Raw genomic sequence first — 26,894 nt, 5'->3', positions numbered from 1 at the left:
CTTTGTCAAAGATTAGTTGGCCATACATTTGTGGGTCCAATTCTGAGTTCTGTATTCTATTCCATTTGTCTATGTGTCTGTTTTTGTGCCAATACCATACTGTCTTGATGATTCTTTGATGTGGGGGACTATCCTGTGTGTTGTAGGAAGGTTAGCAGCATCTTTGGATTCTATTCATCTGATGCCAATAGCACCCATTCCCCATGTTGTGACAACAAAAAGTGTTCCCAGGCATTGCCAACTGTCCACTGAAGGGAAAAAGTTGCCCCAGTTGAGAACCACTGGTATAGACTGAGAACAGGTGAGGAGAAGCAGTGAGCCAATAGGTGGAACCCGAGAGCCTGGAGAGATTTTTCAGGACATGAACCAAGGGAACGGTCTTCAGGACCTCTTGCTGGACCTCGTGGGCTGGCTGGGAGCCATCAGGAGCGTCCAGCTGGTTTGCATTTTGGCCTCTCACTTGACTGTGGTGGCCTCTAGGTCAGAAGAGTGCAAGCACAGTTTATTCAGGTGTTGCACTCTGGCTTTTGTCCATTTGTTATGCAAGCACAGGCTTTAAAAGGCATTTCACCTGGGCAGGTGATATGCTTGTTTGCATTATAAACAGCTTGGGATCTATTATCTTGTGTCACTCATCTATGTTAATTGCCAGTCCTTAGGATCCCTGGTTTGTAGAAGGAAAAAAAGGATGACTGGGGAGAGATTCTTGATGCAAGCTGGGCCATCTCAGACCCATACCAATGATTTGATGCAAACTAGAAAAGGTGCACCCCTTGTGGATGAATTCAAAGGGGTGTCCCTCTGGACTCGTCAAGAGTGGGGCTGGGAGAGCAGATGGCACCTAATCTGTAGCCCTGGCCCCACTCTGCATGGTGCCCTGCACAGTGAGCCCTTGGGCTGGAAGGTTAAGCTCCATGTCCCACTTTAGATATCACAAGAAACACGTGTAAAGCTTGGGATCAGACATGACATTGGGATGCTCTAGCTACAAGATGTCCTAAAGCTTTTTTACCATCAGAAATAGAATTTTCCTTACAACTTATGGTCAGAAACAAAGGCAATAGATTATGAAACAATGAGCGAGAGGTGGTTTAGGAATTTTCTAAGGGAGGAGAAAGCAGAATCATAGCTAGAGGAGGCTCTGCCTATTTGCCTCTGTGTGTCTGGACTATTCATTTATAAAATGCAGGACCTATGTACTGTTGGTGGGAATGTAAACTGGTGCAGCCCCTCTGGAAAACAGTGTGGAGGTTTCTCAAAAAAAATTAACAGTAGAACTCCCCTATGACCCAGCAAGAGCACTGCTAGGAATTTACCCAAGGGATATAAGAGTGCTGATGCAGCACTCTCAACAATAGCTAAAACATGGAAAGAGCCTAAGTGTCCATCAACGGACAAATGGATCAAGAAGATGTTGTTTATGTATACGATGGAATACTATGTGGCAATGAGAAAGAATGAAATCTGGCCATGTGTAGCAACATGGATGGACCTTGAGGGTGTTATGCTGAGCGAAATAAGTCAGACAGAGAAGGACAAATACCATATGTTTGCATATATAGGAGGATTAGGAGGAACTTAACGGAGGACCGTGGGGGAGAAGAAGGGGAAAATAGTGGGGGGGAGGGAGAAAGGCAAACTATGAGAGACTCTTGAATGCTGAGAACAAACTGAGGACTGATGGATGTGGGGGGGTGGGGGGAGATGGGCATGGAGGAGGGCACTTGTGGGGATGAGAACTGGGTGTTATATGGAAACCAACCTGACAATAAACTATTTGTAAAAAAATAAAAATAAAAAAATAAAATGTGGGACCTATGTGATGAGAGATGCAGAGATAAATAAGGATACTGTGCTTTTTTTTTTAAGTTTATTTATTAAACAATTTTTTAACATTTATTTATTTTTGAGAGACACAGCATGAGCGGGGGAGGGGCAGAGAGAGAGACACAGAATCTGAAGCAGGTTCCAGGCTCTGAGCTGTCAGCACAGAGCCTGACGCGGAGCTCAAACTCACAAACTGTGAGACCATGACCTGAGCGGAAGTCAGATGGTTAACTGACTGAGCCACCCAGGTGCCCCTGATAAGGGATCTATGCTTTTATGAGTGAGGGTAGACCTCTAAAAGTCCTCCTAAGTGTTTGAAACTGCCCTCACTCATAAAAGCATGGCTCCCTTATCAGGGGTGTCTGGGTGGCTCATTTAGGAAATGCCATTCCGCAAAGCAATCATGATCTACTGCCTGCATTCCTGTGAACTTCCTTCAATGACCCCAGCAGACCAGCAGTATTAGCTCTCTTCCTGGATGACCAAGGTGTCAAGGGGCAGAGAGATTCTAAATCAAGGAACCCTGCATTGAATGCAGACGTTCCCATGTGCTACATGAAGACCCTGAAACACAGAGTCCGAGCAGCCGCTACCGTTTGCAGGGCCTACGCTAAGAGTACACGTGGAGACACACAGCTCAGCTCTGATGTTTAAAGAAAATTTGCTCCATCCTTGTACCTGGACAAATATATTTTCATAGCAACAAAACCGGGGAAAAAAGTGAAATCTGTGGGTTTTATCTGACTGAAAGTTTGCAAAAATTTAAAAAATGACGATTTTGTGATTATTGCACACTTGTGGGCATTGTTATGACACATTTAAAGAGCAGTAAAGAAGGTGACCGGGTGGTTCATGTGGTTAAGCTTCTGACTCTGGCTCAGGTCGTGATCTCATGGTTTGTGAGTTCGAGCCCCGAGCCCCCTATTGAGCTCATTGCTGACAGCGGGAAGCCTGCTTTGGATCCTCTGTCACCACCCCCTCCCCGCGCCTCCCCTCTTGGCACGCTGTCTCCCCTCCCCTCTCAAAAATAAAAAAATAAAAATATAATAAAAAATAAATGAGCAATAAAGACACACAATTCATGTATAACTATATATTTATCCACAAATTAATGGTTTTTTGCTTTAATTTCAACAAAATCAGTATGTTGTTATGATGAAGATTTTCATATAATTTGTATTCTATTGATAGCAAAACCAAACTAGATTAACTTTCTTGAATCTCAGGTTGTTTTCAATTTCAAATGGAATAAATGTTGTTCTGCAGAGGCAACGATTGACATTGGCAATAAAATTCTTAATTTTATTTAAAAAATTTTTTTTAATGTTTTATTTATTTCTAGGAGAGAGAGAGACAGCGTGAGCAGGGGAGGGTCAGAGAGAGAGGGAATCACAGACTGAAACAGGCTCCAGGCTCGGAGCCAGCAGTCAGCACAGAGCCCGACGCGGGGCTCGAACCCACGAACCGCGAGATCATGACCTAAGCGAAAGTTGGATGCTTAACCGACTAAGCCACCCAGGCGCCCCAAAATTCTTAATTTTAAATATCAAGCTTTGGGGGTGCCTGGGTGGCTCAATCAGTTGAGCGTCTGACTTCGGCTCAGGTCATGATCTCACAGTTCGTGGGTTCGAGCCCCCCATTGGGCTCTGTGCTGACTGCTAGTTGAGAGCCTGGAGCCTGCTTTAGATTCTGTGTCTCCCCCTCTCTCTGACCCTCCCCTGCTTACGCTCTCTCTCTCTCTCTCTCTCAGAAATAAATAAAACGTTTAAAAAAATAAATAAATATCAAGCTTTGTATTGGGGTCGCACGATACATTGCCATTACCACAGACACTATTACAGATATTGAAATTTCATCCTATAAATTAATTTATATCACGATTTTAAAAAATCCTTTAGAACAATATCTTTAAAAAAATCTAGATCCATATAATATATGGATACCATGTTTCATGCATATTATGTGGGTCCCTACATACACACACATACAAGAGAAATAGGAGTTGTGTGTGAATACGACGTGAATTCAGGAGACCTTCTAGAACCATATACTGGAACAAGGACTCCATGGGCGAGAAAGGATCCAGAGAGCTGAGTTATCCCTCCTCCCCGCCAAGGGCTTCTGCTGCCTGGGTCCTCCCCACTCTCCATGGCGGCTTCTGTTTCTGGTGTCAGCAGCAGCACGCTCTACAGGCGTCTGCAGCTTTGGGTGAGCTCACCTATTCTTTGGGGAGCACAGAGCAAAAGTTAGAGATTTGCCTGGGAGCCGAATACTGTCAGCCACCAGCCGATGTTCAGGATTACAGGTTGCACTGAGCCACATGACAGAGGGCGTCTTAAAGAGATGGGCCCCGGGTCGCCCAGCCCAGGTCTGTGGCCAGCCCTGGAGGTCTCGCTAAGTCACCATCTAAATATTACTGTGGTGGGTTGAATGGTGGCCCCCAACAAATATATCTATATCCTAATCCTTAGAGCCTGTGACTATGCCCTTATATGAAGGGTCTTAACAAACGTGTTAAATTAGGGAGCTCAAGGTAAATTATTCTGGATTGTCCAGGTGGGTCCTAAGTACCACGACAAGTGTCCTTACAGGAGACAAATAGAGGAGAGGGAGGGAGAAGAGATTATATAGATGAGCATACACAATCACTTATAGTTTTTTACATCTATTTAGCCTCTGGGTCATTCGGGTTTATTGTAGATGTTGCCAAGATGAATCAGAAATCTGGGGAAACTGTTTGTCCTTGGAGAAGGACAGCAGTCAGGATGGATTTTTGTTACTTTCTTTTTGCTGATTTTGAATTTGTATTAAGACTATCTTACCGTCCCAGGAGAAATAGAAAGACAAGTTTTGTGTTCTTAAGACTTAAAATGTATTCTCTGAGCTCACTTAAGCTATCAGAACTTCAACACTGGACTCTGGTGATGGTGCGATTTAAGAAACAAGCGTTTCTTTCCTTTTCTAGTTTTGTCCTGTCTTTTGTGGATTAGGAGGGACTGTTCTCCATCTGCTGACAAACCCAAATGTACTCTGTGTGTGTGTGTGTGTTTGTGGTGATGGTGGTGATGGTCATGGTGGTGATGGTGGTGGTTAGGGGAAGAGAGTCTGGTTGATCTGGTTATTTTTATTTTGTTACCTTTTATCTCTTTTCTTCCAAACAGGAATCTGCCCCATTTTACAGGTGGAAACATTAAGTCTTGCTGAATCCAAAGGGTTTACTGCAAGTTAATCCAACCAGACAGACTGAATTACAAATGCTATGCTCGTCCTCCCAAAAAACCATTCTATTTAGTGAAAATGAGAGCTGTTATACAATGAGTTTTGAGGCTAATTTTAAAGCAAGTCATGCATCCCCCTCCAGTTGCTCTGACCCAAATATGAGACAGACGGGGCACCTGGGTGGCTTAGTCGGTTAAGCATCCAACTTCAGCTCAGGTCATGACCTCACGGCTTGTGGGTTTGAGCCTCGAGTTGGGCTCTGTGCTGACAGCTCAGAGCCTGGAGCCTGTTTCAGATTCTGTGACTCCCTCTGTCTATGACCCTCCCCTGCTCACGCTGTCTCTCTCTCTCTCTCTCAAAAATAAATAAAACATTTTAAAAAACAACAACAACAAACATGAGACAGAGATTCAAAATCGCGCACAAGGAAAACAAAGATCAATGAGGAGGTCCGGCAGGAGCACTTTGGTTGATTACGGGAACGTAAACCTCATTTTCAGCCACTGCGATGCTTCTTCGCTTGAGATTCACCTTCTTCACCTTCTGCTCCAGTTAGGGCCCTGCCCCTCCTGCCCCCGTGAGACTGTGTGGAGGGGGATCTGAGCCCAGAGCCAGGCCCAGGGATGACTCTGCGGCACTGTCCTTTCCAATCCCCAACTGATTTCTGGAGCAGCCAAGAGATGCTAATCTGACCTCTCACAGAAATGGCGTCGCACGGTGCTAACGAACATTAGCTAAGAGGTTTGGAACTCCTGTTCTCTCTTGAAGGGCTGAGGCTTGAAAGGGAAGGTGTGCAGGCAGCCAGAAATGCTCACGGGGGCCTGGGCTGGGAACAGGTAGCGCGGACAGAAGGCGCTGGCCTAATACGATGGAAGGTTTCTCCCGATCTCACTTTTCTGGCTCCCTTCTTTCTGTCCAAGGGTGCTGTGCACAATCTGCCCCAGAGCTTCTTTCTTCTCTCATTTCTCTAAACCAAAGAGCTGCTCCCAGGGAAGAATCAGATACATTCGTTCGAATCAAGGGGAATGGACAGACTTTTTTTTTTTAATGTTTATTTATTTATTGAGAGAGAGAGGACAGAGAGTGGGGGAGGGGCAGAGAGACAGGGAGATGGAATCCCAAGCAGGCCTGGCACTGCCAGTGCAGAGGGTGATGTGGGGCTGGAACTCAGGAACCGTGAGGTCATGGCTTGGGCTGAAATCAGGAGTCAGATGCTTAAACAACTGAGCCACCCACACGCCCTGAGAATGGACAAACTCTTATCTTCTGAGGAGCACTTGCATTTTGAAGACCTAAAACAAAAATAATGGGTCTCTATGCAGGTTTTCAGATGTCAGGACAGTCAGGCGAGAGGTACACGACCTGCTCTGGGGGGCTGGGAAGGGCTGGGTGGGAAGGTAGGGGTGAGAGCCTGAGAGCAGGACAGGCATTTTCAGAGAGGGAGACAGACACTAGAAAGGGATCTAGCAGCAAATGAAGGAGGCCATGGGAGCTAAGGAGGCGAAGAGCATAAAACCTTGAACTAAAAACTCATGCTAGAAGTATTCTGCTTTTTCCTTCAAGTAAAAGATTCAAGGAAAGAAAATACATGTAAAACTCACTCATTTATTCATTCATTCATTCATTCATTCATTCACTCAAAAGAAATGGTATTTGCTATCAGATAACAGAGAGCCAGCCAGGAACAGGATTTATAGGGTCTCTCTATACCTGGCACAATGGAGCTTTCTCTCCAACCAGCAGGGTGAGGCTAACAACATATAATTTCACGTGGTTGTAAGTGCCTTGAAAAGACACAACAGGGTGAGGAGAGAGGAGAGCTGCAGGCACTTGCTTGGGGCAGGGGTGTTTAGATGAGGTGGCTGGTCAGGCGTCCGAGGTCAGGTCTCCAGATTTAACAAGTAAAAATACAGGACACCCAGTTAAATCTGAGTTTGTGAGAAGCGATGACAACCTTTTCAGTGTAAGCATGTCCCGTGCAATATTTGGGACATATAAGTACTAAAAAATTATTTGCCATTTATCTGAAGTTAAATTTAACTGGGTGTCCTGCATTTTATCTTGTAACTAACTCTATCCTCTGAGACCCCCGTGAATGAGGTGAAGGAGAGTTCTGGGAGAGAAGACAGGAAGGGCAAAGATTTCCAGGCAGAAATGAACTTGGCTTGTTCAGGAAGCCTCATGTTGGAACGGGGGAGCGGAGTCGGGGGACCCCAGAGAGGTCTGGCAGAGGCCAGATCACATGGGTCACAGGTCCATGTGAAAAGTTCAGATTTTATTATCATCTGTGCAATTTTAAGGAAAGCCCTCAGCATTGCAATTACTTATTTCCAAGAATATTCCAGTTGAGTATTGTGTTTCCCAGAGCAGGCATCACTGACATTGCTTTAAGGATAGAGTTTAGAATGACAGAGTAGATGCTTCTGTGCTGGGGGTGCGGGAAGTGAGCAACGCTCCTCTTAAATTTGCCTGATCTCACCCTTCTTCCTCACTACTGCCTTCAGTTTTCCTAGCACTGGACGAAGTCTTTCAGTGTACCATAAGGAATGAGCTTAACATGTTACTGGGAGAAGAGATTTAGGGACTCAAATTCTTACTAATGTGTAAGTGACTACCAGGAAGCGTTTTGAGGTAATGAATGGGAGAACATGTAGCAGGAGTCAAGGGCATCTGAGGCACCTCATGTCAGGCACTGGCGGCATGACTAGTTGCCTAGCTGTGACCCTGAGTGTGGGCCGAGTAGAACTGAAAACAAACTCTCCCCACTTCTCTGTATCTAGGTGGCCGAGAATCTCTCGTGGAAGAGATATTCAGAACCAGGCTGGCTGCAAGCCGCTACTGCCAGATGGCGGAGCAGTCAAAATATTGAGCTGTGAAGCCCACGCTGTGTTTGGGTTAAGACTGAACTTGCATTCCTGCCGCAGACCTTGGTGGGCTCCGGTCTGAGAACACTTCCTGCCGCCTCCGCCGTTTCCTTCAGTGACTCACTGAGTGACTCACAGCTCATCTCCAGCCGTTGGCTCCTTGCAGGGATCTCTCCCTCCCAGCCAGCCTCTCTCTGGCCTTCTAGTAAGACACCCTATGCCGAAAATGAAGTCTGGACTGTATTTCCGTGAGAAGAGGCCTACCTTGCTTTCCATGTAATATGGAGTTTGGGGACCCAAAACTAATCTTGTGAGCTGAACAGAAAAGCAGCAATTTCCCCAATTTACTAGATGGGGGAAACTCTAAGAGGCTGTCTTGTCCCGGGCCCAAGTCCAAGAGCGTGGCCTGCTGACTTGTGTCTTTTCTCACACACGAGGAGCCATCACTTCAATTGAAAATTATTTAATGGGGTGCCTGGCAGGCTCAGTTGATAAAGCTTGTGACTCTTGATCTCAGGGTTGTGAGTTCAAGCCCCACACTGGGTGTAGAGATTACTTACATAAGCAAAACTTAAAAATAAAATAATTATTTTTCTAGAAAAGCATGGTTTAGAAAGCAAGACAGTAGCTTCAAGGGGGAAATGAGGTTTCTCACATTCTTGCAAATGTTTTTATTTCAGATAGGTTGAATCACTTGGTGGTGGACTTGTTGATTCATTTCCAAAAAATGTAAAGACTCCCTGATTATACAAATAATAAATGCTTACTGTGGAAACTTTGAAAGGTTTCAAAAACACAAAGGAGACAATAATATCACCTGTAATTCTCCCACGCAGATATAATTGCTATTGACATTGATATGTATCCTTCCTGTCTTTTTTCATATACATAGGACCATATTTTTAAAAAATTTTTTTAAGTTTGGTTTATTTTGAGAGACACAGATATAGAGGAGGGGCAGAGAGTGAGGGAGAGAGAGAATCCCAAGCAGGCTCTGCAGTGTCAGTGTGGAGCTCAGTGCAGGGCTCCAACTCATGAAACATGAGATCATGACCTGAGCTGAAATCAAGAGTCAGATGCTTAACCACCTGAGCCACCCAGGCATGCCACATATGGCTGTATTTTATTTACAACAGTTTTTTAAAAATTTATTTATTTTTGAGAGACAGAGAGACAGAGCACAAGCAGGGGTGGGGCAGAGAGAGGAGACACAGACTCTGAAGCAGGTTCTTGGCTCTGAGCTGTCAGCACAGAGCCTGACATGGGGCTCGAACACAAACTATGAGATCATGACCTGAGCTGAAGTCAGAAGCTTAACCTACTGAGCCACCCAGGTGCCCCTATATATGGCCGTATTTTGACAAATTAGAAGACAATGTGGTATAAACTGATAACTTGTTTTTTCATTTAATAATATTTCCATGATTGTTTTCTCACATCATATTTTTTTTCAGCATCCTATGAATGAGGTCCCTAACCTACTCAACCCATTTGGACTTTCAGGTTGTCATCATTTTTGTTGTTGTTGTTGTTATAAACACCATTGTGATGGGCATGCTTGGTCTTATAAAAATAGTGATATTTCTACCCAGTTATTTGGATAGAAGAAACAGAGAAAGTTGATTAGGCATCAGCTTGATTTACATCCATCATTTGGAGCACAGGCAAAAGTGAGGCCAGGATTTCAAGTGCCCCCACTGTACATGCTGCTTCCTTCCCCTGCGCTCTTTTTCTCCAACTTGACTTTCATGGTATTTATGACCTCCACTGCTCTGTAGGTCCTTTGCCTTCTCTCTGCCTTGCTATTGCTGTCTTCATCAGCACCCTGGAAACTACCTCATCAGAGGCCCCCAGTCTCACTGGCTACTGAGTGTTTATTGTATCTTGACTCTGTCTTAAAAGTTATTTCTATTTTGTTATGTTTTGTTTTATTATTTTATATATAGAGAAAATTCTAGTCAGGCTCCACACTCAATGTGGAGCCCCTCAGGGCTTGATCCTATGACCTGAGCTGATATCAAGAGTTGGATGCTCAACCAACTGAGCTACCACGCACCCCTGAAAAGTTAAGAGCTGTGAATGAAGAATCCTTGACACACTATGTGAGGTCATGCCTATAAAACCCTTTGGCAGACCACTGCACCACTTTGCCTGTGAACACGTCCCACCACCCAGTTATGCCTGACTAGGGAAGTGGTGAGAATCTCAAAATTAACAACAGCGTGACCTCTGGATTTCCTTAATTTCCTCACTGGATGAAGCTACCATCACTCCATTCTCTCCTCATCAGAGTTTGTGAGTTCTAATAACGAGAAAAATTGGGATGATCATAATTTCCAACCTATAATTCGAGAAGCACTTAAGAAAGGTCATAAGACTCAAATGAAGGCTTAAAAAAAAAAACCACCTTTGTGTCAGGATCCTAAAAATAGTCCCAATGCTGTCCTTCACCTTCACAATTATTTTAGACTTCCATTCTAAATCTGAATGGCACAGAGCAGCAGAATTTGTACATTAAGTTCATAAGAGAACAGACAGCTCATTAATTCTTAACATTGGTGGGATTTGACGGTTCATTGTCATGTGCTCCATTCTGAAATATATCTGGCCTGCTTTTCTGAGATGATTAAGATGTCTTATTGATAACCTCGGGCTATTAACAACACAGTGCCCTTCTTGTGTCAGACAAGGTTAAAGCCCCACCCCCCTCCATGGGAGGGTACAGGCAACATCTACACTAATCATCTCAAGTTCTTTCATTCACACGTTCATTTACTCAGATACGCGAGACTTTCTTAGGTATCTGACAAGAGAAGAAGACCTTGTCTTCCAGAAGGGAGACAAAATAAATATTTAACCTAATGAATATGTTACAAAGGAAAATAAAGCCAAGTAAGAGAATGGAGTGTGTGTGTTGGGGGGAAGGTGGTATTTCAGATCTGGTGGTTAGAGAAAAGGCCTCTTTGGGGATGTGGCATTTAAGTGCGGGGAGCAGTCATGGAAAGAACTATCTGGGGAGGAGCAGCAAAAATAAGGGCCTCGATGGGGCGCCTGGGTGGCTCAGTCGGTTAAGGGTCCCACTTCGGCTCAGGTCATGATCTCACGGTGCGTGGGTTCCGGCCCCGCATCGGGCTCTGTGCTGCCAGCTCAGAGCCTGGAGCCTGCTTCAGATTCTGTCTCCCTCTCTCTGACCCTCCCCTGCTCGCGCTGTCTCTCTCTCTCTCCCTCTCTCTCTCTCAGAAATAAATAAAACGTTAAAAATTAAAAAAAAAAAAAACAAGGACCTCGAGACAGGAAAGGCTCCACCAGAGAGCCAGCAAAAACTTGAGGGTGGCAGAATGCAGTTGAGGGGCAGGGGGCGATCTGAGGAGCCTGGGGCCGGCTCAGGGAGGATAGGCCATGGGAAGATGTAGCATCTACTTCTCTGTGAATCAATAGTCTAGACGTGGCCCTGAGGCAGAGGGAAGCTAGCACCCGCAGTCTGCTCCAGCATGCTCCTTCCCATGTGCTGATACACTGCAGACGCTCCTGGTTCCTGAGCCCAACAGTGCCCACCTCGGGTCCCAGCAGGCTGGAAGCATCTAGGGATTTGGGGGAGAGTTTCTGGGTCCTGGTCACCATGGCTGTCACGTTTACTGACTCGGGGGATTCAGATGAGCTGCTCTGGCTTCCTAGGTCTATCAGAAACAGAGGAGATTTTTAAGGAATGCAGACTTTTTATTTCTGCTCCACTATGGCCTCGCATAACCATCAACTATTATGTGGGGATAACTCCTCTGAGTCTCCCCGGTGGACCGTGTGATCCATATGTATTTTCTCCAGCCCTTGACAAGGTCATACCGGGTCTTAGTTCAATACCAAAGTACCATAAACTAGGTGGCTTACAAACAGACATTTAGTTTTCTAACGTTTATTTATTTTGAGAGAGAGTGAGCAGAGGAGGGGCAGAGAGAGAGGGAGAAAGAGAGAATCCCAGGTAATCTTTGGACCTTGGGCGCAGAGCCTGATGAGGGCTCAACCTTGTGAGCCATGAGATCATGACCTGAGCCAAAATCAAAAGTTGGATGCTTAACCGACTAAGACACCCAGAGGCCCCACAGACATTTATTTTTTTTTTTTAAGTTTATTTATTTACTTTTAAAGAGAGAGAGGGAAAGCATGTGAGTGGGGGCGGGGGTGGGGGGCCTCCTCAGCAGAGAGAGAGAGAATCCCAAGCAGGGAAACAGCACTATCCAAAGTCTTTGAGTGACTCTCCCAATGTTCTAATCTAATCTAATTAACTGATAATGGGTAGTTTTCGAATAATAGAAAATCACACGGATAGAATCTGTGGGCAGATTCTCACCCTGGCTGGAAAGGAAGTCGCCAGCACGATCTGGGTCCCTGCAGCCATAAATGCCTGCAAAGAGCTGGCCTGAGGGGCTGCCATGGGGGCGTCTCCCTGCACAGTGAGCTCTGTGCAAGGATGCCAGAGGGCATCGGCCTGGGAACAGGAGAGCTCACTGGGCCAGCAGCCACGTTTCCCTCGGGGAGGTCACATATCCTGTGTGGGACTTAGCTTCATCTGCAAAATGGGGAGGATTGCTGTTCACACCTAGACCCAGGGCGGAAAGCGCCTCCGGCCTCACTCCGTTGGCACTTGGTACTAAGCGTGTCCCAGTTCATTCAGGCTGCTGTTAACAGAACACACGGACTGGGTGGCTTATAAACAATAAACATTTATTGCTCACAGTTCTGGAGGCGGGCGAGTCCGAGATCAAGGTGCCGGCAGATGCGATGTCTGGTGAGGGTCTACTTCCTCAGAGACGGTCATCTTCTCGCCGTAACCTACATGGCAGAACAGAGGAGCCAGCTCTCTGGGGTGTCTCGTATATGGCGGCAACCCTGAGCACTGGCGCTGTCCCTCACGACACAATCACCCCCTAAAGGTGCTACCTCCAGGTACCACCACTCTGAGCATTAGGCTTCAACATGTGAATTTGGCAGAGGCAGGAGGGACACACATTCAGACCACAGTGCTGTCCCCACCTGACCCCCTTCCAGGACGCCTGACCCAGTCTGAAGGCCTTCAGGGCTCTGGACGGCCGGTGAGCACACCGTTTCTATTTAACTCCGATCATAAGAAAAACTGCTGTCTCCAGAACAGCTCCTGTGCTCCTTCTCTCTGGTGCTTTTAACGCACCAACAGGTCACTTTTAATCCTTTTATCCAAACATTGTACTTTTCCTCTCATTTTTTCCTGCCTCTGCTTCTTCAGAAACCTCATTGCAAATCCTACCACACGGCCAGGGACACAGTGCATGCTCACTTAGGCCTTGGGCCAGAGAAATTGCTGAATTCCTTGACCTCGTTTCACAGAGAGCCACATTTAAATCATGAGTTATTTTCAGTGTTCTGGTAAATTTAAAACACACTGGAAAAAATATAAAGTTCTTATATTCTCCACATACTGGGGACTAATTTAAGAGAGTCCAAATAAGGGGCACCTGGGTGGCTCAGTCGGCTTAATGTCCGACTCTGGATTTCAACTCAGGATTTTGACTCAGGTCATGATCTCATGGTTTTTGTGGGATCGAGCCCCGTGTCTGGCTCTGTGCTGACAGCACGGAGTCTGCTTGGGATTCTCTCTCTCTGCCTCCCTCCTGCTCATGCACTCATTCTCTCTCTCTCTCTCTCTCTCTCTAAAAAATAAACAAAAAAATAAAAGAGCCCAAATGAAATGTTGCTATATTAAATCCAGGCTGCTTTTCTTAAGTGTTAAGATACATGGAGAAGGCCTTATAGTCTACGGTCCCAAAGAGCCAAATAGTATTCTTTGTATCCTGCTCTGTGTGTTCAAAGTCTCACCTTAGAGATGAACAGCAACTGCGTTTTGCCTTATGTCAATGTCCTGAAATGGCAAGGAGCTGTACACAAATTTGGGCTGTCACACAATGTTCCAGAGGGAAGGGACCAGAACAATCCTACAACCCTCTCATTTATACATGAAAGACCCAGCAAATCATGATGCGTCCTACCAGAATTTTATGCCTGTTGGTGCTATAATAGAGAACTTTTGAGTGACCACTTAAGATTAGACTATTATGCTACTTAATATCATTTTGCGACACAATTACATTTAAGATGTTCAATTCAACCATTTTCCTAAGAAACCTGAGTTCCCTTACCAAGAGCTATTATCTTTTTAATGCTTATTTATTTTTGAGAGAGATAGAGAGTGAGAGAGAGAGTCCATGTGGGGCTCGAACTCACAAACCGTGAGATCATGATGTTAGCCGCCCAGGGGCCCAAGAACTATTATTAACTGAGCTTCAACAAAGGATAACTTAATGCAAATAGTTTATATTGAATAGATTTAAAATTGGATACAAAACTGATCAGCATGCACCTTCTTCCTTGTTTACTTACCTATGTGGTCTTTTCATCCTTGATAATCATACATAACTTCTACTGTAAGGCTCTGTGCTAAACACTTAATGTTTCATCTCTGCATTACATTTTTTAATGTTTATTTATTTTTGAGACAGAGGGAGAGCCTGAGCGGGGGAGGGGCAGGGAGAGGAAGACAGAGAATCCCAAGCAGGCTCCACACTGTCAGTGCACAGCCAGATGCAGGGCTCAAACTCACAAGTCGTGAGATCATGATCTGAGCCAAAATCAAGAGTCAGATGCTTAACCGACTCAGCCATCCAGGCGCCCCTCATCTCCACATTTAAGTTCAGCTCTCTATGCAAAGCATCTGTCTCTCTGGAAGTTGGAGAAACTGAGGTTCAGAAGGGCAAGGTAATGCTTGCAATCACACAGTAAACGGCAAAGCCTTTATTCTAACATGTATGCTGTGCCACTTCCAACTTACATGGACCCCTTCTAGAACAGGTAGGACGGCCTTTTGTACCCGAAGACATGTATCCCACTGCCCCCGTAAGGGTGGAATTTAGGGTCTAGCTTGGGGCCACCCCAATTCCCTCTGAAGCCCGTAGGAAAGCTTAAGATTCGGATTCTGACTGCTCTCTTGTTAAGGGTATGGCATGAGTTTGGGCCTTGGTCTTCTGGTACATTTCACCCAGTAAAATGAGCTCTGGATGAGCCCATCAGCAGGCAGGAGGGGCTTTGACAGCCCCTGGTCACATGGCCTTACAATGGAATGACAACAGATGAGGGAGTACAGGAGGGCGTGAGGTTGCTGGAACCTGGTGCTGATGGTTTGCTACAAATGGGTACCTGTTTCACTGGGGACATTGTCAAGGGAAGGGCATACGACTTGCTGAGAAGTGCTAGATCAGCAAAAGCACTGTCAAATTCCTCGGTCAAGGGAAACCCACATGCATGCTTAATGTTTGAACACAGAATGCCAGTAGTCACCCGTGTTGACATAATCACTTAAGAATTTGTTTACAAGCCAACATGGAATCCCACCCATGATCCATTCCTTCAGGTGCCCCAAGTTTTTATACTTCAAGTGCTAGGTCTTTGGCGGGAAGGAATTGTCAACAGGGCTGAGGTCCCCTTTGAATCTGCTCAACAGTCTCCCATCGGTTTATAACTAACAGGAGAGTCCTAAGTCCCGTCACAACCACTGTCTTGCCCGCCTTAGCACGGCTAGTCAGAGGGAGCATCTGGGCAGGAGGCCTGGCTAGAGATAATTTTCTCAAGCATAATTACTACCTCCCTCTGCGAACTCTGAGCAACATTCTACACATTTCATCAATGGGAACACCCAAGTTCCACCCTCTTCCCACTTCACCTTATTTAAAAAATAAGCAGTTTCTCTCACACAGCCAATAGTGGGTACAATGTGTGGTCTCCCTGGTTTGGCTGTCTGCTCATTCACTCCTTGGGTCTCCCATCCTCGCAATGCTGCCTCCCAGGCAACCTCAGCCACCATCTACCGAAATCCAGATGGTCCGTGAAGGCTCAGATTAAGCCTCCACCTTCACAGAGCTCTTCTCAACCACCTTGTTAGAAGGGCTCCCTCTCCCTGGACTACCACCTCATGGAACTCACCACCAACCACCCTGTGAAATCATCTGTGTGCACGTCTGATCCCGATCTAACAAAGGCTTCTTTAGGAACCGAGGTATTATCTCACAGATGCCCGTTTGCTCAGTACACCTCCCTCACTCAGCCCTCTGTATCAAGCACTCTCCCAGGGAGTCTGGATGATCTGGGAAAGGGGACAAGCAGTGACAGCCGTATGACTGGTTCTCTGCCACCACGGTATCATCAGGTACTGGATTCCAGTCTGCTTATTCCTACAACTCCCACTGCACAGCCTTAGACCACAAGCTGAGTCCAGACATCATATGAAAACTATGGCAAATGCCATAAATATGCTGGCACTCGGCATATTTATCATATATTCCTCAGAAAGGGAAGCTCATAAAAACGTTAAACAAAAACGAGCTTTTTTTTTTTAAGTTTGAGAGACAGAGAGACCATGAACAGGGAAGAGGGGGGAGAGAGAGAGAGAGAAAGAGAGAGAGAATCCCAAGCAGGCTCCGTGCCCAGTGCAGAGCCCGACGTGGGGCTCAATCTCACAACTCTGAGATCACGAGCTGAGCCGAAATCAAGAGTTAGATGCCAACTAAGCCACCCAGGTGCCCCAAAAGTTGATAGTTTTAAGGGATGAGTGGAGTGGAGTGAACAGAACATGATCTTGAAGGGAACAGCTAACAGTTTACTCTGTGCCTGACATGGTTCCAAGGGCTTTGTGTTGTATTTGCCTAAAGGCCATGCAGGGAGAAGTCCAAGCCAGCAATTGGGCTTCCAAGTTGTGCTTCTCACATGAGGCTGCGCTGCCCTTCCACATGCATGGCAAGGCTGCTGAGAAGAGGGGAAATGTGAATCCTCCCCTCCTCCTTGCCCTTGCAATTCCCTACAGGGGAGAGAAAAGGATGGGAACACGTATGGCCTCACTCTGCTCTCTTACCCACTTACGTCTCTGAAGGGAGGAGGGCGACTCTCTGGCTGCCGAGATTGGGAGATACACTGAGCATACTTTCTCAGCACGGCAACGTCATCGGGACAGAGTCTGACGCTGCAAGGGGAGCTTGGAGTGAAGGTGGGTCAATTACTGCTCAATTCAAAATATTTTAATAACCAGTTCATCACCAGATCAACAAACAGCTCAAACCGCTGGGGTGCTAGAGCCAGCCCTGGTAAGTTTACGTCAGTGGGGTTATCAGCCAGGGTAATAAGCAAGCCCTATTGTAGTCTTAGCTTCACCCATCCAGTCTTTCCAGTAAGAGATGAACTATTTTGATCTTCATTCATCTGATTTCTAGGTCTTGGGGGTTTTTTTGTTTTTGTTTTTTAAAGTGTTCTGGACTTAGAAAGGAAGGGGGCAAGGATTGAACTAATCATCACCAAACCCCTCACAGTCCTCTGTAATTTTCAGCCAATATCCCAAATACTGAATGCAGTTTCACATGACATTTTTAAAGGGATATTGACAAGCCAGAAGGCACTCAAAAGCTAAGATTCCAGGGGCGCCTGGGTGGCTCAGTTGGTTTAGTGTCTGACTTCAGCTCAGGTCGTGATCTCACAGTTCATAGGTTCAAGCCCCGCATTGGGCTCTGTGCTGACTGCCAGCTAAGAGTCTGGAGCCTGCTTCCGATTCTGTGTCTCCCTCTCTCTCTGACCCTCCCCTGCTCACGCTGTCTCTCTCTCTCTCAAAAATAAATAAAACATTTAAAAAATTAAAAAAAAAAAAAGCTAAGATTACAGCCTACACTGGGAACCGTGAGGTACAGAGGAGATGGAAGCAACATGTCAGTGCTCTGTGTACATGGTTGGATCCGTAAGTCAGACTGGGGCAGGCTGGGGGACACCAGTGGTCTTTGGCAAAGAAAGTGATAGATAGGGCTTTGGGACTAAGGTGGGCTCTCATTACTCCAGAGAAGGGGTCATCAAATTACAGCTGCACGGCCTTCTGTTTTGCAAATAAAGCTTTACTGGAACACAGCCACACCCATCCATACACATACTGTCTATGGCTGCATTTTCTCCACAATGGCATAGTGGAAAGTCGTGGCAGAGACTGCATGGACTGCGAAGCCTAAAATTTGTATTCTTTGGCTGTTTACAGAAAAAATTTGCAGACCTCTAGTCTAGACCTAGGAAAGTAATTAACAGCCTGAACGTGTGGAGAGGGAGAGAGGATGAGAGGAAGAGGAGAATTTTGGAGGGGGAAGAGGTGAAGGGGAGAAGAATGGAGGAATGGAGGATGGGAGGAAGAGGGAAGGGGGTCCAGAGGGGAGGGGGAAAGGGCGTGCTTAGCAAGCTGGAACCTTTGGTTGGGGCACCAGAAAAAGTAAGAGAGGAAGCCATGAGGGTGGACTAACCACCATGCCTTACTACATGGGGACCTCTCCTCATGTGAACTGAACGACAGAATAACCTTTCCTGCTGAATTATTTACATCTATCTGGGTGAGTTCCTACAAGGTGAAGAAAGTGGATTTTCCTCCAATCTGTCCGAATTGGTAGCATATAAACAATGTGAAACGCGAGCACAGGTAATCAAAAATGTTTTAATGATTAATGTTTAGACATTTTTTAACAGTGTGGGTATATCCAGATCAGCTAAAGCACACTTTGACGGCACACTATTGAATGTTATAGTTTCTGTATTGAAATATGTAAAGACATTCGCAAACTAGTACCTAGGAAGACACACATTTACAAATATACACATTCTAGATTTGATAAGGTAAATGTAAACAGATGCTGCGACTCCTTCCGAACAGAAAACCCACAAGACTAAGAAGAGAACCAACCGGCTCCCTATAATATGAATGTGCAAAATTAAAGCATGATAAACTGATATTTACATAAATATCAAACCAACATTTAGTTTATACATTGTCGATGACCTTCTAAGATGTGTCATGAGTGGTTCAATGACTGTTTTTTCTCCGAATGGAGAATATATTCGGAGACTAAATTTCAACACTTTAAAATGACACACACAAGAGTCCTTATCTGTTTGACCACTGCCTCAAGTGTGATAGACATGATTTTATGATAAGCAGTCTTATTTTTAAATAAGCAGTTCTACACAAATCTTTAGATTCTAAGCAGAAAAAAAAAAAAGACAGATAGCATTAGGTTTACATTAAACAAATTATCTCTATCCAATTTCCCAGTTCTCTTAGGCTGTAGTTATCTGTTTAATTTTACCTTAAAATTTTTAAGGTCCCTTTTTCCCCTGTTTATTCATTTTAATAAGCTAGGCACATTTTAAAAGAAGTTTATGTCAAAACAGACAGTAGTACAGGAATCAATCCAAATTTGGACCTGGTCAACTAGTTTCCCATTGTTCATCTATGGGATTCTGTCAAATGGTAAATATTCCATCATCTCTTCTGAAAAGTGTATGTCTTCTCTCTGACGAGTAGAAAGCAAAATGGGCGTTGTTTCCCATATAAAAACACTTAGCACTTCAGAAATTTTAAATGTCCCACTCGCCCTACATACTTCCTAAAATCTTGAAGAATATATACTTAGATTTCATCAAGACTGCTTTAGACCCCCCCCCTTTTTACATTATTAATAGTGGCACTCAAAATAAAAAAATAAGATCTGTTAAAAAGCTGAACTGACTGTTCCACCACTAGAATGGAGTCTGCCTGATTTAAAGCCAACATTATAAAACTGAAGGTGCCGTTTCTGACTTCACATGTACAAGTCACTTGACATTATGTGTCACGCACTAGCTTCATAACTCACGGTCTTTGATTTTTCTAAACAGAGCTATTAAAAATGAATAAAAACTTGAGACATATCCTAATTTAAATTAATAAGCTTTGGGCCCTGCTTTTTAAATTTTAAGGCATGTGTGTTTTTCTACTGTAACAACATTGTACAAATTTACAATCACATGCATGATCTACAGTAAAAAAAAAGTTTGGATTACAGTGTTTTCAAATTGTGAATCACAATTCAGCACCTATCATGTTATAACTAATAAGGCAACAGCAGTGTCGTATACTACAATAACACGCCCTCCACAGTCTAGCGCAGGGGTCGGTGAGAGCCCAGAAATGTTAAAAAATCTTATGCCTACGTGTATAATCTGTGTACGTTTTCTAGGGGTTTTGAACTGATGAAAGAGGCCCTACACGAGTCACGCTATTGTAGGCCGGACTAGTTACAGCAGCGGATAACGAGCATCGGGCACAACTCATACTGTGCTTACAATCAGACGATGGGTTCTGGAGGTCTTCAACTCTTCCGCTTCAATCCTTCCGCGGCTTCCTTGGCTTCACATTGTTTTCCAGGGAAGAAAAGCTGTTGGTGTGTCCGTTCGCAGCAGCCACACACCCGTTCTGGTGGTCCTTCGGATGCTCTTTCCTCCGCGAGGCCCCCTTCTTGTTGTAAGTCTGGAACGCAGAAGGGAAGGGCGCACAGGCGGTGAGCGGCCGCTCTGCGCGTGGGGGTGGGGCCCTGCTTCCCTAACGGCAGCCCGGTTTCCTGCAAGCACCCAACAGGGCCCAGACGCCGAGTCGGGCGACCCTGGAAACATTTTTTGCCACTGGTTTTAATCACTCTTTCTTTTTTGAGGCGTAGCCTGAGGTAAGTTCAGGGAGGTATGGGCTGCGACATAATGCTATTCTAAAAATTAACTAGAAAATTCAGTTGGCACTTTATTTGGCTTCGCCCTGTCTGTATCTGGAGGGCAGGTTATCGAGGTTACGTGGCCACACCGGTTTCCCCCTCTCTGGAGTAGCTCTCCCGTCACTCCCATCTCTCATCTTCAGTCTGCGCACGAGCTCACTCACACCCACCATGTGCAGGGGTGCGGGATGAAAGGTGCCTGTGGGCGCAGGGGAGGGGAAGGCGGCTGAGCACCCAGGTGGCTGCTCGACCGACTGGGCTTCACTGCCTCCACATCCGTGGCCTCTGCCCTTGCTCCCGCCCTCTGGTGCCCGCCCAGAACCAGACACTGTGCGGGAGCAGGAACACACGTCATTCGGGGGTGGCGGGGAGCTGCAAAGGACCACGGGAGATAGCCTGTCCTAAAGAGACCCTTCTGTGAGTAAAACTTACCTCAAGTCACGCACTTGGGAATGAACAGAGCCCCCAAACCCGAGCAGTGGATGGATGTGTGAGAAAACTGGGACAAAGAGGCAGATTTCTATCTACAGCGGAGAGCTGTGATGGATATTTCTTTGGACATTTAATTTTGACAGGAAGTTCTGAGCATCAGGGCTGTGAGACTGACTGAAGTCACCCATCACGTGTATGCAGGCGGCCATGAGCAACACGGAGCTTGCTCAACAGCTCTGCTTTCCCCCGTGAATCCTGAGCCCCCTTTCCGAAGACGGAGCCCTCTAGGGGTCCCACGTGTTGGCCCCCTGAAATGAATAGATGAGGGCTTTTCAGCAAAGGCCACAAGTCCCAACTGCCACAGAGGAGTGAGATTTACCTGAATGTAGAAGTTTGTGAAGAAAGCAATCAGAGAGATCATGTATCCGATCTGGAAGTACAGCCACCCAAGTGGGAACGAACACGGCCAGATGACCCCGCAGCTGGTCTGGATGATTGTCAGCACAAACTGAAGCTGGTGGGAGAGAGGGGACACGGCTGCCCAGCTGTGCCTTGCCAGATGGGCTTGCCATCCAGCGCGCCCGAGCGTGTGAATGAACACTTACGGGCCTTTCTCCTGCAGAAGCCAGTTTCTTCATAAACACCATGCATACATTTATGCATAAATTTATCCTACACTACATATGCGTCTTTGTCTTTAAAAAATATTTATTTATTTATTTTGGGGGGGCAAGGGGGCAGCCAGGGAGAGTGAGAATCCCAAGCAAGCTCCACGCTGTCAGCGCAGAGCTTGACGCAGGGCTCGAACCCACCAACTGTGAGACCATGGGCTGAGCCGAAACCAAGAGTCGGATGCTTAACCCACTGAGCCACCCAGGCACCCTGTGTCTCTGTCTTACATATATTCTTCTCCCCTTCCAGGCTACTTAAACCACCTTCTCTATAATTCAGAAAACAGGGGTGCCTCAGTGGCTTATGTCAGTTAAGCGTCACACTCTTGATTTTGGCTCAGGTCATGGTCCCATGGTTTGTGGGTTCGAGCTCCATGTTGGGCTCTGCACAGACAGCATGGAGCCTGCTTGGGATTCTCTCCTCCTTAATCTCTGCCCCTGCTTGCACTCAGGTGCACATGCATAAGCGTGTTCTCTCTCAAAAATAAACTTTAAAAAATGCAGAGAATAGTTAAAAATACCATATTGTATATATGAAAGCTGTTAGAATAGATTAGATCTTAAAACTTCTCACAGCAAGAAAAAAATGGAACTATGGAGGTTATCTGAACTTACTGTCCTAATCATCTCACAATATATACATATATTCAATCATTATACATATGCTCCATACAATGCTACAAGTCTATTATATCTCAATGAAGCTGGGTAAAGAAATGAAAACTTAATCCCTCCTCCACACATGAACTTTAGGGACCCTATATAGATGCAAGATATTATTAAAAAAAAGTTTACTTATTATTTTTGAGATAGAAAGTGGGGCAGGGGCAGAGAGAGAGAGAGAATCCCAAGTAGGCTCCCCACTTCAGCGCAGAGCCCAAAGCAGGGCTCAAACCCACACACTGCGAGATCATGACCTGAGCCAAAATCCAGAGCCGGACGTTTGACTGAGCCACCCAGGTGCCTCATAGAGATGTAAGGTATTTTTTTGTTTGCTTTACATTTTTAAGGGAGGAAGGAAGGGTGTGGGGAGAGAACAGTGGTATTGCTGTGGGCTATGCAATCCCACTGGACACTCTCTGATTCCTTATCCAGGTACCATTTGGGTTTGAAGAAGGCTAGTCAACAGGTTTGAACTTCTATCGGGATTTAATGCTAAATCCATAAATTATTTCTGATGAATAAATCTTGAAAAGCAGGTGGAATTGCTTGGAGAAACAGGGAAAAGTAGTTAAAATGAGGTGGCTCCTGAAGGATGTGTCTTCTGGAGGATACCAATAGAGGGCAGGTTTGTGCCCCCCAGATTCCCAGCACAGCTCCCAGGGGTTTTATGCTGAACTGTTTTGGGTTTTTTTCCTTCTCTTTTATAAAGCAAGTATTCCTGGCTAAGAGATAACGAGGAGTGATGTTTAAATCTAGACAAACCGAGTGCAATCTTCTACCTCAAAGGGCAGAGCTTATTGGGGAACCAACTTCCCCAGTCTATTCTTTCAATGCTGCTTTTGCAGAGCCAGGGCTGGGCTCTATAAATCAATCTCCATATGACTGCTCAAGTGTAAGAAGAAGGTTAAAGAACAATTATCCCTTCTCACAGGAGTGTGAAAAAAATTAACAAGGACCGCAGGGCAGCTGGCAAAGAGGTGATAATGAAATGTCAAACACACAAGTAGCTCAGACTGTCTTCTCAGATTTTTTTTTTTTTTGCCAGATTGTTATTTTTAAATATTGGAAAATCACAATTGACTTGGAAACGTTGGAATCAGCTTGGCTTCTTACAGGGCTAGGGCTAAGGGTTTAATGTCTAAACCCCTCAGTCAGCTAGCGTTGGTCTATTGCCTCAGCGTCCTCATCCACAAAATGCGGATAACAACATGAAATTAGGCTACTGGAATAGTCCATGTAAAACTGCTTCCTTACACACACTCAACAAATTCAGTGTTTAAGATTAGTAGTAATAATATTAATTAGTTCACGAAAATTCACAAGGGGAGAGAAGTATGCATCTATAAGATGCTGACAGCTCAGAGAGGCTTAACAAAGGATGGTGAGACATAACCACCAATGCAACAGTTGCCCTGGGGAGGTGAACCTTGGGCAGGAGGCTGTCATCCGAAGCACAGCAGGTGCCATTCTCACCCACAGGTGCTTTGCTACACTGGAGCTGAGAGGTCACCTGGTGCTGGCTTTAACAGACATCCTCGCTGCGTAACAGCTACAAGCAGCCGGGACTCCTGCCACACTACACCCCAGGTCTTTCTAAAACTCCTGGGAACACACACACGCACACATGCTTTGTGCACAAACTAAGGACAAAGGGTTGAACTTGAAGTCAGGAAATTAGATCCTAGGCCTCATTCTACAATCCAATTAGCTGTATGCACACAGGCACAATTTCCTCACCAATTACAATTAAGAAAACTCTCTGCTCTGCCAGTAGTTTAACTGGATCAAATGAGAAAGGGTGAGAGAGGCACATATTAGATGCTAATATTTTACTTTTAATTTTTTTTAACGTTTATTTATTTTTGAGAGACAGACACAGAGCACGAACAGGGGAGGAGCGGAGAGGGAGACACATAAATTGAGCAGGCTCCAGGCTTCGAGCTGTCACCACAGAGCCCGACGCGGGGCTCCTGAAGCCATGAACTGCAAAATCATGACCTGAGCCAAAGTCGGACTCAACCGACTGAGCCACCCAGGCGCCCCCTAGATGCCATAAAATAACAATACAGTCAGGAAGAGTGGAGTCTGGGGAGGAGAGGCTTTACGTACCAGCTGGCCCTGAGTGATGTACTTCTTCCACCAGAGGTACGGGCGCATGGAAGGGACAGACGATAGACCGTAGTATGAGTACATGAGGACGTGGATGAAGCTGTTAAGTGTGGCACCAAAATAAGCTGAAGGAACAGAGGGGATTTGGGAAGGAGAATGGATCAGTGTTTCATGCACAACAAGTTAAAAAATAAATCCAAATTTCTTTTCAAATCTGAAAAAACAATCCTTTCAAATAGGGGCCGGCAGATACTGCAGCGAGAGGCACTTCGCGGACCCGTGATCAGAATGCAGTTTGTGCTGGGGCAGGAGCAGCTGGGATGCTCTAAGGCCGGGGGCAGCTGCAGCTGCCGTTCTGGCACCTAACGGTTTTGTCGCCAGACTCCCAACAACTAGCTGCTTTTCTTGATGTGCCCAAGTGCCTGAGACTCCCGTGCTGAAGGCCTGGGGAAGGGGGCCGACAAGCAGGATGTTCACAGCTGGCTGTCTAACACCCGTGCTTAGGTTTGAAGAGGCCTTGGAAGTGGCCTTTTATATTCCCCTGAAGTCATATATATATGTATATTTTTTTTCAGTAATATAATCCAGAATCCAGTTCCTTAGAGATAAAAGACTCTTCTTGCATGATTTTTAATTTCCAGTAGAATCACCAATTCTGGTTTTTAGACTCTCTGTCCTCCTCCCCCAACAGCGGGCAGCCCAACAGAGCTCTCCAGCCTTCCCACGAGCAGAGGCACACAAGGCTGCGAACAGGGAGAGCGTTTCCACTCCTGGCCAGCACAGTAACTGGCTGGCTGTGTGACCTTGGGCGAGTCACATCCAGTTCCTGCGGTTGTTTCTCATGGGTTCGGCGGCAAAGGGCGGGGTGGGGGAGGGGGGGAGGTTAGTTAAAATCTGCCATCCTGCCAGTTCTTTCAAAATGGAACGCACTCTTCAAATGCAAGGAGACACGGTCTCTATTAGAAAGTTACATCATTAATCCCAAGTCATAAGATGTGTGGTGAGGGGAAGAAAAAACATGAAAGGGAGCCTTGAACCTGAGCTCTAGTATCTCCATTTCTTCCAAACTTTCTATTGTCTCCATTTCTCCCAAACCTGAAGGGAGCAGAGTTTGGCAAGTCCCCTTTCTATTCCTAAAATTCTATGACTGTGTGAACCTTGGTGGGTCGAGTTAATCAAGGGCAGTGCTATCCCAGGAAAAACACACGAATCAGACCCAAAGGTTCTCAAATTCCACAGTGCCAGATGGCAGAAATTTTGATTAGAACATTTGTTAGAACTCCTCTAAGCTAAACCTACTGGTGACAACTTAATCTCTGAAAATTATGAGAGACTTCAGACCATAAGCTTTCTAAGAACAACACCCATCCTTCTTTGAACATTTACTTCAATGCTGGTGCCTTCCACTGAGGATGCCCCCGTGAGGGTCACTGTATTAGCATGTGTGCCGGACTTCTTTAGGTGCCCCTCAGCTAACTTTGTGCTTCACCAGTACTCATACTCCCTGGGACCCCCTCAAGCATGTGCTTCTGTCTTCTCGGCCTGCCCGTTTCACTCACACACTTCCCACACTGTAGAGAAACAAGGGCTTGAAATTACCTGGAACAGCTGCTCTCCATGACAGAGGACACTGTCCCTATTTCTTAATATGCCCCAGGCTGGAAATCTGGTCTTTCCCTCATTTTGCCAAGTCAGCATTCACTAGCTAAAAAAGGCTCTGTCAGCTCACTGAATGCACAGCCACACTGTCATGAAAGCAACTCAACCTAGACATCTACAGAAGCAGCACCTTCCCTAAAAGCCTCGGGTTTAATTTGGCCCCTCTGCTCACACCCGTTCCCAGACCCCGCTTTGACAGGAGACTTACAGTGGCCGCAGGGGACCCAGTTCATCACAAACCACCAGATGTTCAGCATGGAGACATGGTGGTAGACGTGCAGCACAGTGATCTGGTGGTTATTCTTCCGCAAGATGAAGAAGAAGGTGTCCATGAATTCGATGAGCTTGGAGAAATAGTACCACCAGAGGACACGGATAATCTAAGATGAAGAGGTCATCAATGTTTCTCTGGAGTATCACCCTTGACCTGTTTTACTAATATCCCAGAATCTCAGGTTCACTCAAAGGCTGAGCACCCCACTGGCTCCTCAAATCCCTCAGCAGCTGGAACTCTGGTCATCTGGAAGGTGTCTCTAACCACAGAATGCTGGGGGTGGGAGCGGGGGTGAGGATGTTTGAAATGACACCAGGGAGTATTTTTTTTTAAACAGTTTTTTTTAAATGTTTTATTTATTTCTGAGAGAAAGAGAGACAGCGTGAACAGGGGAGGATCAGAGAGAGGGAGACACAGAATTGGAAACAGGCTCCAGGCTCTGAGCTGACTGTCAGCACAGAGCCCGACGCGGGGCTCGAACCCACGAACCGTGAGATCATGACCTAAGCTCAGATGCTTAACCAACTAAGCCACCCAGGCGCCCCACCAGGGAGTATTT

At 45.8% G+C, this 26,894-nt stretch overlaps 1 protein-coding gene across 5 annotated transcripts in view; it reads right to left on the bottom strand.

Moving 5' to 3' along the window:
- The window catches only part of ELOVL5 (ELOVL fatty acid elongase 5), a 99,110-nt gene that overhangs the window by 4,894 nt on the left and 67,322 nt on the right, over positions 1-26,894 (bottom strand). For 2 of the 5 annotated variants that reach the window (XM_039222953.1, XM_039222951.1), the window contains 4 exons: positions 26,270-26,441; positions 24,403-24,527; positions 21,339-21,473; positions 18,422-20,292 (listed from right to left, as the gene is read on the bottom strand). In XM_039222953.1, the coding sequence (XP_039078884.1) occupies positions 20,149-20,292; positions 21,339-21,473; positions 24,403-24,527; positions 26,270-26,441 (576 nt within the window). In that variant the 3' untranslated portion in view covers positions 18,422-20,148. Of the gene's footprint in view, positions 1-6,290; positions 6,339-12,608; positions 12,738-18,421; positions 20,293-21,338; positions 21,474-24,402; positions 24,528-26,269; positions 26,442-26,894 lie in introns of those variants that run through there. The other 3 variants (XR_005526641.1, XR_005526642.1, XM_039222952.1) reach the window with 3 other exon arrangements.

This window comes from Hyaena hyaena, unplaced genomic scaffold, assembly GCF_003009895.1.
Source record: "Hyaena hyaena isolate Hyena2069 unplaced genomic scaffold, ASM300989v1 scaffold_1223, whole genome shotgun sequence".
Taxonomy (NCBI): domain Eukaryota; kingdom Metazoa; phylum Chordata; class Mammalia; order Carnivora; family Hyaenidae; genus Hyaena; species Hyaena hyaena.
Note: the sequence above shows the minus strand (reverse complement) of the source record. Positions and strands in the feature narration are given on the sequence as shown.